At 40.8% G+C, this 14274-nt stretch overlaps 1 protein-coding gene across 1 annotated transcript in view; it reads left to right on the top strand.

Annotated features, from left to right (window-relative positions):
* The window catches only part of LOC115188867 (caspase recruitment domain-containing protein 11-like), an 85643-nt gene that overhangs the window by 67078 nt on the left and 4291 nt on the right, over window positions 1–14274 (top strand). The window contains 6 exon segments of the mRNA XM_029747693.1: window positions 512–638; window positions 1947–2074; window positions 7794–7909; window positions 9249–9333; window positions 12302–12397; window positions 13114–13231. Coding sequence (XP_029603553.1) covers window positions 512–638; window positions 1947–2074; window positions 7794–7909; window positions 9249–9333; window positions 12302–12397; window positions 13114–13231 — 670 coding nt within the window.

Raw genomic sequence — 14274 nt, 5'->3', positions numbered from 1 at the left:
AGGTACCCTACCCCTAAGGTACCCTAGGTACCCTAACCCTAAGGTACCCTACCCCTGAGGTACCCTAGGAACACTAACCCTAAGGTACCCTAGGAACACTAACCCTAAGGTACCCTACCCCTAAGGTACCCTAGGAACACTAACCCTAAGGTACCCTAACCCTAAGGTACCCTAGGAACACTAACCCTAAGGTACCCTAGGTACCCTAACCCTAAGGTACCCTACCCCTGAGGTACCCTAGGAACACTAACCCTAAGGTACCCTAGGAACACTAACCCTAAGGTACCCTACCCCTAAGGTACCCTAGGAACACTAACCCTAAGGTACCCTAACCCTAAGGTACCCTAAACCAAAGGTATTATAAACACTGAAATTGGAATTTTAAAATATATATCCCATAATATTGGCATATTGAATAAAATGACTGGGCTCCGTATCAGAAATAAGTGGGCCTACAGCTGTCTTCTTTTTGGCTCTATTCCCCTTGCCTCTCTGTCATTGGCTGGTCCAGCTGGAGGGATGTATCCGCGGGGAGAACCAGAGCATCTCATTGGACACCTGCACCCAGGAGGAAGCCCATTGGACGATGCAACGTTGCTCTGGACCAATCCAACTGCACTACCGTGCCAACTTTGATGGTACGTCTTTACACTGTAGACGTACACACACACACGCACACCATTCTAAATCCCCTAACACCATTCTAAACACACTAACACCATTCTAAACACACTAACAGCATTCTACTGAAAATACCTTAACACAATTCCCGTGTGGCTCAGTTGGTAGAGCATGGTGTTTGTAACATTTTCTAACAGCATTGTAAATCCCCTACACAATTCTAAATCCCTAACACCATTATAAATCCCCTAACACCACTATAAATCCCCTAACACCATTATAAATCCCCTAACACCATTGTAAATCCCCTAACACCATTGTAAATCTCCTAACACCATTATAAATCCCCTAACACCATTGTAAATCCCCTAACACCATTGTAAATCCCCTAACACCATTGTAAATCCCCTAACACCATTATAAATCCCCTACACCATTATAAATCCCCTACACCATTATAAATCCCCTAACACCATTATAAATCCCCTAACACCATTATAAATGCCCTAACACCACTGTAAATCCCCTACACCATTATAAATCCCCTAACACCATTATAAATCCCCTAACACCACTGTAAATCCCCTAACACCATTATAAATCCCCTAACACCACTGTAAATCCCCTAACACCACTGTAAATCCCCTAACACCATTGTAAATCCCCTAACACCACTGTAAATCCCCTAACACCATTATACATCCCCTAACACCATTATAAATCCCCTAACACCACTGTAAATCCCCTAACACCATTATAAATCCCCTACACCATTATAAATCCCCTAACACCATTATAAATCCCCTAACACCATTATAAATCCCCTACACCATTATAAATCCCCTACACCATTATAAATCCCCTAACACCATTATAAATCCCCTAACACCATTATAAATCCCCTAACACCATTGTAAATCCCCTAACACCATTGTAAATCCCCTAACACCATCAAAGTGGTGGTTTTATCTGCATCTGTTCTGGACACCTCACTTTATTCTCAGGCTTCAAACAGATAAAAAACATTGTCCAATCTATTGTGTATGTGTGTGTGTGTGTGTGTGTGTGTGTGTGTGTGTGTGTGTGTGTGTGTGTGTGTGTGTGTGGTGTGTGTGTGTGTATGTGTGTGTCTGCGTGGGTGCGTGTGTCTGCGTGCGTGCGTGCGTGTGTGTGTGTGTGTGTGGTGTGTGTGTGTGTATGTGTGTGTCTGCGTGCGTGTGTGCGTGTGTGTGCGTGTGTGCGTGTGTGCGTGCGTGTGTGCGTGTGTGTGTCTGCGAGCGTGCGTGCGTGCGTGTGTGTGCGTGTGTGCGTGTGTGTGTGTGCAGGGTACCGGCGGCTGCAGAGTGATCTATCGGAGGGAACAGTGACGTCAGGAGACTCATTCTACATCAGAATCAACTTCAACATCTCTGGCCAATCAGACACCTGCTCCCTGAGTCTGCTCTGTGATGAGGTACCTGCTGACCCTGTCATTTAGTAGACGTTCTTATCCAGAGAGACTTACAGCTATATGACGGCTGGTTACATAATGAAAAGTCCCTAGTGGACTAACCCGATATGGCGGCTTGTTACACAATGAAAAGTCCCTAGTGGACTAACCCGATATGACGGCTTGTTACACAATGAAAAGTCCCTAGTGGACTAACCCTATATGATGGCTTGTTACACAATGAAAAGTCCCTAGTGGACTAACCCTATATGATGGCTTGTTACACAATGAAAAGTCCCTAGTGGACTAACCCTATATGATGGCTTGTTACACAATGAAAAGTCCCTAGTGGACTAACCCTATATGATGGCTTGTTACACAATGAAAAGTCCCTAGTGGACTAACCCTATATGATGGCTTGTTACACAATGAAAAGTCCCTAGTGGACTAACCCGATATGACGGCTGGTTACACAATGAAAATTCCCTAGTGGACTAACCCTATATGATGGCTTGTTACACAATGAAAAGTCCCTAGTGGACTAACCCTATATGACGGCTGGTTACATAATGAAAAGTCCCTAGTGGACTAACCCGATATGACGGCTGGTTACACAATGAAAAGTCCCTAGTGGACAAACCTATATGACGGCTGGTTACACAATGAAAAGTCCCTAGTGGACAAACCCTATATGACGGCTTGTTACACAATGAAAGAGGTGGGGAAAGAAAGAGCGGGAGAAGGAGAGACAAAGGAATTCAACTATCGTACGTACAGTTGAATGATACGCTCACTGTAAATATTAATATTTAGCACCCTGACAACCGCTCATTCGGATTTAGAAGTGCAACATATATTTACGCTTAGATGTCTTTGTCGTCTCTCTGTTGAAACTACTCGATCCGTCTGTGACGAATAGTTCGACAGAAAGTCTCTGGTTGTGTAAGTCTCTGGTTGTCCACCAGAGGTCACAATGTCCTCAGTTGTAGTAGGAATCTTTGTCTCTGAGTGTTCACTAGACTGGATACATCAGACGCACAGTGTTGAGACGGAAATGTAATTTTCTCGTCTTCGGTCGAGTTTCCTAGACTACATTACATGCAGAGCTGCAGGTGGTGCATGTCTTAGTCTAGTCTTCTTCTTCTCTGTTGAGTTTCAGAGGATCTTACCATTTCATAACATTCAGCTCACGCTGTCGGTCACGCTGGTCTGTATTTAAATTGCAACCATTTCAACTTGTAGCCACCGCTCCACGCTTTCTGGTCTAATGTAAATTTAGTTACCAGTCCTTTTATGCACTCGCTTGGAGGGCAGTTCCATCACATTGCCACAATGTCTGTGCTCACGTGGGCATGGTTACTGACTTGGCCAAAGTTTTTATGAATTTTTTCAATCTAATTTAGAAGGCTAAAATAACATTTAATCTTCTCAAAAATAGTTTCATATTTAATCATATAAGTTTTACAACAATTAGATGTAAATCTGATAACTGGGACGTATACATTTGTATAGTTACAGTTATTTAGTTATACTGTCCTTAATGATATCACAAAACAATAAACTTTTGACAGGATTTATTGTTTGGATCCCCACCAATCATTTCCCACATTCTTTATGTTGGAAATATTGTTTGATTATCCACTTTTGGATTTTGGAGTTTTGGCGGCAGATTCTCTCTCTACAGTCAAAGGATTTTTGACTTCTCCATACTGCAGGTCCAGAGAGAGAAAGTTTACGACCGGTCGTTAAAGTCCTAGAACCGTCCGCACTCCCCCTCTTCCTCTCTGGTGGGAGGGGGGTGGGGCTATCTTTGATCCTCACTCAGGACCGAGAGCCATGACACAGCTCTTACACTAATAGTGCATTATCATAATTTTCACAATTTCACAGTATTATCCAACCTCATAGTGTGGAAATATACAGTGCCTTCAGAAAGTATTCACACCCTTTGACTTTTTGTAAATTTTCTTGTGTTACGGCTTGAATTTATGGCTTGAATTGAAAATTGATTAAATTGGGATGTATTTCCAAATTTATTTCCAAATTCATTTTTCAAATGAATCAAAATGTAAAAGCTGAAATGTCTTGAGTCAATAAGTATTTAACTCCTTTGTTATGTCAAGCCTAAATAAGTTCAGGAGTAAAAATGTGCTTAACAAGTCACACAAAAAGTTGCATGGACTCACTCTGTGTGCAATAATAGTGTTTAACATGATTTTTGAATGAATACCTCATCTCTGTACCCCACACATACAATTATCCATAAGGTCCCTCAGTCAAACAGTGAATTTCAAAGACAGATTCAACACAAAGACCAGGGATGTTTTTCAATTCCTCGCAAAGAAGAGCATCTATTGGTAAATAGGTAAAAAAATTTAAGCAGACATTGAATATCCCTTTGAACATGTTGAAGTTATTAATTACACTTTGGATGGTGTATCAATACACCCAGTCACTACAAAGATAGAGTCGTCCTTCCTAACTCAGTTACCAGAGAGGAAGGAAACCGCTCAGGGATTTCAACATGAGACCAACGGTGACTTTAAAACAGTTACAGAGTTTAATGGCTGTGATAGGAGAAAACTGTTGTAGTTACTCCACAATACTAACCTAATTGACAGAGTGAAAAGAAGAAAGCCTGTACAGAATACAAAATATTCAATAAAAATGTGTGTTTTTTGCAACAAGGCACTAAAGTAATACTGAATTTTTTTTGGGCAAAGCAAGTAACTTGTTGTCCTGAATACACAGTGTTATGTTTAGGGCAAATTGAATACAACACATTACTGAGTACCATATTTTCAAGCGTAGTGGTGGCTGCATCATGTTATAGGTACACTTGTAATCGTTAAGGACCGGGGATTTTTCAGGATAAAAATAATTTAGCTGAGCACAGGTAAAATCCTAGAGGGAAACCTGGTTCAGTCTGTTTTCCACCAGCTGCTAGGAGATTAATCCACCTTTCAGCAGGACAATAACTTAAAACACACGGCCAAATCTACACTGTAGTTGCTTACCCAGAAGACAGTAGATCTACGGCAAGACCTAAAAATAGTTGTCTAGCAAAAATCAACAACCAATTTGACAGAGAAGAATTCTGAAAAGAACAACGAGCAAATGATGCACAATCCAGGTGTGGAAAGCTCTTAAGAGACCCAGAAATGCCCACAGCTGTAATCGCTGCCAAAGGTGCTTCTACAAAGTATTCTCAGGGGTGTGAATAGTCATGGAAATTAGATATTTCTGTGTTTAATTTTCAATAAATTAGCAACATTTTCTAAAAGCATGTTTTCCCTTTGTCATTATGGAGTATTGTGTGTAGATGAGTGTGTCATGGGTGTCGTAAGGATCAGACCAAAACGCAGCGGGAATGTGTATACTCATCTTCTTTTTTAATGGCAGAAAGAAGGAAAAACCGAAACAAAACACACGTATACAAAAACAACGACGATAACAGTCTTGTCAGGCACACAGCTAAACAAGAAACAACTACCCACAAAATCCCACAGAAAAACACCCCTCTTAAATAGGACCTTCAATTAGAAGCAACTAGGAGCAGCTGCTTCCAATTGAAGGTCAACCCAACAAACACCACATAGAAATAGACATACTAGAACATAACCCAACAAACCCCGAAACACTCTAAACAAACACCCCTCTCAAAACAGAACATAGCCCAACAAACCCGAAACACTCTAAACAAACACACCCCTGCCACGTCCTGACCAAACTACAATAACCAATAACCCCTATTACTGGTCAGGACGTGACAGAGTGAGAGGAAAAAAATATTGAATTCATTTTGAATTCAGGCTGTAACACAATGTGGAATAAGTCAAGGGGTATGAGTACTTTCTGAAGGCTCAGTATACAGCGAGCTCCAGAAGTATTGGAACAGTGACATGTTGTTGTTGTATTGGCTCTGTATTCCACCACTTTGGATTTGATATGATACAATGACTATGAGGTTAAAGGTCAGACTGTCAGCTTTAATTTGAGGGTATTCCTTCACCCACACCGCGTCTCACAAAGACACGGCGGTTGGAACCAAAAATCTCAAATTTGGACTCCAGACCAAAGGACAAACTTTCACTGGTCTAATGTCCATTGCTCATGTTTCTTGGCCCAAGCAAGTCTCTTCTTATTATTGGTGTCCTTTAGTAGTGGTTTCTTTGCAGAAATTTGACCATGAAGGCCTGATTCACGCAGTCTCCTCTGAACAGTTGATGTTGAGATGTGTCTGTTACTTGAACTCTGTGAGCCATTTATTTGGCCTGCAATTTCTGAGGCTGGTAACTCTAATGAACTTAGAGGTAACTCTGGGTCTTCCATTCCTGTGGTGGTCCTCATGAGAGCCAGTTTCTTCATTGCTCTTGATGGTTTCTGCACTTGAAGAAAATTCCAAAGTTTCCATTTCTCTTTGCTTATTTGAGATGTTCTTGCCATAATATGGACTTGGTCTTTTACCAGATAGGGCTATCTTCTGTACAACACCCCTACCTTGGTCTTTTACCAGATAGGGCTATCTTCTGTACAACACCCCTACCTTGGTCTTTTACCAGATAGGGCTATCTTCTGTACAACACCCCTACCTTGGTCTTTTACCAGATAGGGCTATCTTCTGTACAACACCCCTACCTTGGTCTTTTACCAGATAGGGCTATCTTCTGTACAACACCCCTACCTTGGTCTTTTACCAGATAGGGCTATCTTCTGTACAACACCCCTACCTTGGTCTTTTACCAGATAGGGCTATCTTCTGTACAACACCCCTACCTTGGTCTTTTACCAGATAGGGCTATCTTCTGTACAACCCCCCTACCTTGGTCTTTTACCAGATAGGGCTATCTTCTGTACAACACCCCTACCTTGTCACATCACAACATATTGGCTCAAACACATTAAGAAGGAAAGAAATTCCACAAATAAACTTTTAACAAGGCACACCTGTTAATTGAAATGCATTCCAGGTGACTACCTCGTGAAGCTGGTTGAGAGAATGCCAAGAGTGTGCAAAGCTGTCATCAAGGCAAATAGTGGCTATTTGAAGAATCTTAAATATAAAATATATTTTGATTTGTTTAACACTTTTTTTGGTTACTACTTGATTCCATATGTGTTATTTCATAGTTTTGACGTCTTCACTATTATTCTACAATGTAGAAAATAGTAAAAATAAAGAGAAACCCTTGAATGAGTAGGTGTTCTAAAACTTTTGACCGGTACTGTACATATATATATATATATATATATATATACACACACACACACAATATATACACGCCATTATCTACAATATGTGCTTTGTGACGAGGTACATCAATCTACAATATGTAATGATGTACCTGTTATTATCGTGCTGTTGTTGTTAGGGGTTAGAGGTTAGGGTTAGGGGCTAGGGGTTAGGGGCTAGGGTTAGAGGTTAGGGGCTCGGGGTTAGGGTTGATTGGTTGTTTGTTTGGTTAATTTATTGTTTGATCAATTGGTTGGATGATTGGTTGATACATTTTTTGAATTAATGATTGATTGATTGGTTGATCGGTTGACAGGTTGATTGAGTGATTGGTTGATTTATTGTTTGGTTGATTGATTAACGTATTACCTGATTGGTTGATCGATTGATCGGTTGATAGGTTGATTGAGTGATTGGTTGATTTATTGTTTGGTTGATTGATTAACGTATTACCTGATTGGTTGATTGATTGATTAACGTATTACCTGATTGGTTGATTGATTGATTAAGGTGGTCCATGTCCTGGACACGATGCACCAGGGGAAGTGGGAGTGGCTTTGCTCCCGGGTCGAACCCTACTCTGGAACCGACCTACCGGAAAAAGGCACCATCCCCTCTTACTCACGGTAAATACAGACTGCTATTACATACTACTACACAGTACTACAGACTACTACAGACTACTACATACTACTACACAGTACTACAGACTACTACAGAATACCACCATCCCCTCTTACTCACGGTAAATACAGACTGCTATTACATACTACTACACAGTACTACAGACTACTACAGACTAGTACATACTACTACACAGTACTTCAGACTACTACAGAATACCACCATCCCCTCTTACTCACGGTAAATACAGACTGCTATTACATACTACTACACAGTACTACAGAATACTACAGACTACTACAGACTACAGACTACTACAGACTGCTACAGACTATTACATACTACTACACAGTACTACAGACTACTACAGACTACTACAGACTATTACATACTACTTCACAGTACTACAGACTACTACAGAATACTACAGACTATTACATACTACTACACAGTACTACAGACTACTACAGAATACCACCATCCCCTCTTACTCACGGTAAATACAGACTGCTATTACATACTACTACACAGTACTACAGACTAGTACAGACTACTACAGACTAGTACAGACTATTACATACTACTACACAGTACTACAGACTACTACAGACTAGTACAGACTATTACATACTACTACACAGTACTACAGACTACTACAGACTAGTACAGACTATTACATACTACTACACAGTACTACAGACTACTACAGACTAGTACAGACTATTACATACTACTACACAGTACTACAGACTACTACAGACTAGTACAGACTATTACATACTACTACACAGTACTACAGACTACTATATACTACTACAGACTAGTACAGACTATTACATACTACTACACAGTACTACAGACTACTATATACTACTACAGATTACTACAGACTATTACATACTACTACACAGTACTACAGACTACTACAGATTACTACAGACTATTCCATACTACTACACAGTACTACAGACTACTACAGATTACTACAGACTATTCCATACTACTACACAGTACTGCAGACTACTATATACTACTACAGATTACTACAGACTATTACATACTACTACACAGTACTACAGACTACTATATACTACTACAGATTACTACAGACTATACATACTACTACACAGTACTACAGACTACTACAGATTACTACAGACTATTTCATACTACTACACAGTACTACAGACTACTACAGAATACCAGATGAATACTTTCAAATACTGATCCAGGAGCTGGATACAACATCAGACTAGCAACCAATATAGATCACCACTGAACTGTGTGTGTGTGTGTGTGTGTGTGTGTGTGTGTGTGTGTGTGTGTGTGTGTGATCTACAGGGCCCAGCAGCTGCTCCTGGTAAAGATGCAGAAGCTGGTGTGTCGAGGAGGAAGAGAGGAGAATGAGAGCCTGCGCAACCTCAAGGTACTAACTAGCCCCTAACTAACTAGACAACTAACCCCTAACTAGCAGCCTGCATAACCTCAGGGTACTAACTAGCCCCTAACTAACTAGACAACTAACCCCTAACTAGCAGCCTGCATAACCTCAGGGTACTAACTAGCCCCTAACTAACTAGCAGCCTGCATAACCACAGGGTACTAACTAGCCCCTAACTAACTAGACAACTAACCCCTAACTAGCAGCCTGCATAACCTCATGGTACTAACTAGCCCCTAACTAACTAGACAACTAACCCCTAACTAACTAGCAGCCTGCATAACCTCAGGGTACTAACTAGCCCCTAACTAACTATACAACTAACCCCTAACTAGCAGCCTGCATAACCTCAGGGTACTAACTAGCCCCTAACTAACTAGACAACTAACCCCTAACTAGCAGCCTGCATAACCTCTAGGTACTAACTAGCCCCTAACTAACTAGACAACTAACCCCTAACTAGCAGCCTGCATAACCTCAGGGTACTAACTAGCCCCTAACTAACTAGACAACTAACCCCTAACTAGCAGCCTGCATAACCTCAGGGTACTAACTAGCCCCTAACTAACTAGACAACTAACCCCTAACTAACTAGCAGCCTGCATAACCTCAGGGTACTAACTAGCCCCTAACTAACTAGACAACTAACCCCTAACTATCTAGCAGCCTGCATAACCTCAGGGTACTAACTAGCCCCTAACTAACTAGCCAACTTACCCCTAACTAACTAGCAGCCTGCATAACCTCAGGGTACTAACTAGCCAACTAACCCCTAACTAGCAGCCTGTATAACCCTAACCTTAACCCTTTAATCACCCTAACCTTAACCCTTTAATAACCCTAACCTTAACCCTTTAATAACCCTAACCTTAACCCTATAATAACCCTAACCTTAACCCTTTAATAACCCTAACCTTAACCCTTTAATACCCCTAACCTTAACCCTTTAATAACCCTAACCTTAACCCTTTAATACCCCTAACCTTAACCCTTTAATAACCCTAACCCTTTAATAACCCTAACCTTAACCCTTTAATAACCCTAACCTTAACACTTTAATAACCCTAACCCTTTAATAACCCTAACCTTAACCCTTTAATAATCCTAACCTTAACCCTTTAATACCCCTAACCTTAACCCTTTAATAACCTTAACCCTTTAATATCCCTAACCTTAACCCTTTAATATCCCTAACCCTTTAATACCCCTAACCTTAACCCTTTAATATCCCTAACCTTGACCCTTTAATAACCCTAACCTTAACCCTTTAATACCCCTAACCTTAACCCTTTAATCACCCTAACCTTAACCCTTTAATAACCCTAACCCTTAACCCTTTAATAACCCTAACCTTAACCCTTTAATACCCCTAACCCATTAATAACCCTAACTTTAACCCTTTAATAACCCTAACCTTAACCCTTTAATAACCCTAACCTTAACCCTTTAATAACCCTAACCCTTTAATAACCCTAACCTTAACCCTTTAATAACCCTAACCCTTTAATACCCCTAACCTTAACCCTTTAATAACCCTAACCTTAACCCTTTAATAACCCTTACCTTAACACTTTAATAACCCTAACCTTAACCCTTTAATACCCCTAACCTTAACCCTTTAATAACCCTAACCTTAACCCTTTAATAACCTTAACCCTTTAATAACCCTTTAATAACCCTAACCTTAACCCTTTAATAACCTTAACCCTTTAATAACCCTAACCCTTTAATAACCCTAACCTTAACCCTTTAATAACCCTAACCCTTTAATACCCCTAACCTTAACCCTTTAATAACCCTAACCTTAACCCTTTAATAACCCTTACCTTAACACTTTAATAACCCTAACCTTAACCCTTTAATACCCCTAACCCTAACCCTTTAATAACCCTAACCTTAACCCTTTAATAACCCTAACCTTAACCCTTTAATACCCCTAACCTTAACCCTTTAATAACCCTAACCTTAACCCTTTAATAACCCTAACCCTTTAATAACCCTAACCATAACCCTTTAATAACCCTAACCTTAACCCTTTAATAACCCTAACCCTTTAATTACCCTAACCCTAACCCTTTAATAACCCTAACCTTAACCCTTTAATAACCCTAACCTTAACCCTTTAATAACCCTAACCTTAACCCTTTAATAACCCTAACCTTAACCCTTTATTAACCTTAACCCTTTAATAACCCTAACCTTAACCCTTTAATAACCCTAACCTTAACCCTTTAATAACCCTAACCTTAACCCTTTAATACCCCTAACCTTAACCCTTTAATACCCCTAACCTTAACCCTTTAATACCCCTAACCTTAACCCTTTAATAACCCTAACCTTAACCCTTTAATACCCCTAACCTTAACCCTTTAATAACCCTAACCGTAACCCTTTAATACCCCTAACCTTAACCCTTTAATACCCCTAACCTTAACCCTTTAATACCCCTAACCTTAACCCTTTAATACCCCTAACCGTAACCCTTTAATAACCCTAACCTTAACCCTTTAATAACCCTAACCTTAACCCTTTAATAACCCTAACCTTAACCCTTTAATACCCCTAACCTTAACCCTTTAATAACCCTAACCCTTTAATACCCTTAACCCTTTAATAACCCTAACCTTAACCCTTTAATAACCCTAACCTTAACCCTTTAATAACCCTAACCTTAACCCTTTAATAACCCTAACCTTAACCCTTTAATACCCCTAACCCTTTAATACCCCTAACCTTAACCCTTTAATAACCCTAACCTTAACCCTTTAATAACCCTAACCTTAACCCTTTAATACCCCTAACCTTAATCCTTTAATACCCCTAACCTTAACCCTTTAATACCCCTAACCGTGAACTAACTACATGTAAACACGTTGAACTGTCTTGTTGTTGAGCTCCCTTGTTGACAACATGTGTTGCTGTTGTTGATATTGTTGTTGTTTATGTTGTGTAGAACAGTTTACAGCCTGAAGAGTCCAGCCTGTCCACAGACCCCAAATCCAGCCCTCGCATGTCCAGAGCCAGCGTCTTCATCACACAGATACTACAGGTAACACACACACACACACACACACACACACACACGCACACACGTACATACCCCCCACACACACACCCACATACACACACACACATATACAGACATACCCCCCCACACACACACATTTCCAGAGTTAAATTGCAGTGTGTGTGTGTGTGTGTGTGTGTGTATATCTCTGTGTAGTTTGTCAGCAGGGTGGATAATAGTGTGTGTATCTCTGTGTAGTTTGTCAGCAGGGTGGATAATAGTGTGTGTATCTCTGTGTAGTTTGTCAGCAGGGTGGATAATAGTGTGTGTATCTCTGTGTAGTTTGTCAGCAGGGTGGATAATAGTGTGTGTATCTCTGTGTAGTTTGTCAGCAGGGTGGATAATAGTGTGTATCTCTGTGTAGTTTGTCAGCAGGGTGGGTAATAGTGTGTGTATCTCTGTGTAGTTTGTCAGCAGGGTGGATAATAGTGTGTGTATCTCTGTGTAGTTTGTCAGCAGGGTGGATAATAGTGTGTGTATCTCTGTGTAGTTTGTCAGCAGGGTGGATAATAGTGTGTGTATCTCTGTGTAGTTTGTCAGCAGGGTGGATAATAGTGTGTGTATCTCTGTGTAGTTTGTCAGCAGGGTGGATAATAGTGTGTATCTCTGTGTAGTTTGTCAGCAGGGTGGATAATAGCGTGTGTATATCTGTGTAGTTTGTCAGCAGGGTGGATAATAGTGTGTATATCTCTGTGTAGTTTGTCAGCAGGGTGGATAATAAGTATAAACGTATGAACAGCAGTGAGCGTGTTCGCATCGTGAGCTCAGGAAACCCATCGCTGCCGAGACCAGGCTTCGAAACCCTCAGACAGGAAGGTAAGACCTGCACCCTGCACCCTACACACTACACCCTACACTCTACACCATACACGCTGCCCAAACCAGGCTTCGAAAACACTGAGACAGGTGGGTGAGACACACACGGAAGTTTACATACACCGTCGCCAAATATATTTAAACTCAGTTTTTAACAATTCCTGACATTTAATCCAAGTAAAAATTCCCTGTCTTAGGATCACCACTTCATTTTAAGAATGTGAAATGTCAGAATAAAAGTAGAGAGAATGATTTATTTCAGCTTTTATTTCTTTCATCACATTCCCAGTGGATCAGAAGTTTACATACACTCAATTAGTATTTGGTAGCATTGCCTTTAAATTGTTTAACCTGGGTCAAACATGTCGAGTAGCCTTCCACAAGCTTCCCACAATAAGTTGAGTGAATTTTGGCCCATTCCTCCTGACAGAGCTGGTGTAACTGAGTCAGGTTTGTAGACCTCCTTGCTCGCACACGCTTTTTCAGTTCTGCCCACAAATGTTCTATAGGAATGAGGTCAGGGCTTTGTGATGGCCACTCCAAAACCTTGACTTTGTTGTCCTTAAGCCATTTTGCCACAACTTTGAAAGTATGCTTGGGGTTATTGTCCATTTGGAAGACTAATTTGTGACCAAGCTTTAACTTCCTGACTGATGTCTTGAGATGTTGCTTCAATACATCCACATAATGTTCCTCCTCATGATGCCATCTATTTTGTGAAGGGTACCAGTCCCTCCTGCAGCAAAGCACCCCCACAACATGATGCTGCCACCCCCGTGCTTCACGGTTGGGATGGTGTTCTTCGGCTTGCAAACCTCCCCCTTTTTCCTCCAAACATAAAGATGGTCATTATGGCCAAACAGTTCTATTTTTGTTTCATCAGACCAGAGGACATCTCTCCAAAAAGTACGATCTTTGTCCCCATGTGCAGTTGTAAACCGTAGTCTGGCTTTTTTATGGCGGTTTTGGAGCAGTGGCTTCTTCCTTGCTGAGCGGCCTTTCAGGTTATGTCGATATAGGACTCATTTTACTGTGGAAATAGA

The sequence above is a fragment of the Salmo trutta genome, unplaced genomic scaffold (assembly GCF_901001165.1).
Source record: "Salmo trutta unplaced genomic scaffold, fSalTru1.1, whole genome shotgun sequence".
Classification (NCBI taxonomy): domain Eukaryota; kingdom Metazoa; phylum Chordata; class Actinopteri; order Salmoniformes; family Salmonidae; genus Salmo; species Salmo trutta.
This window is presented reverse-complemented; position numbering and strand designations above follow the sequence as displayed.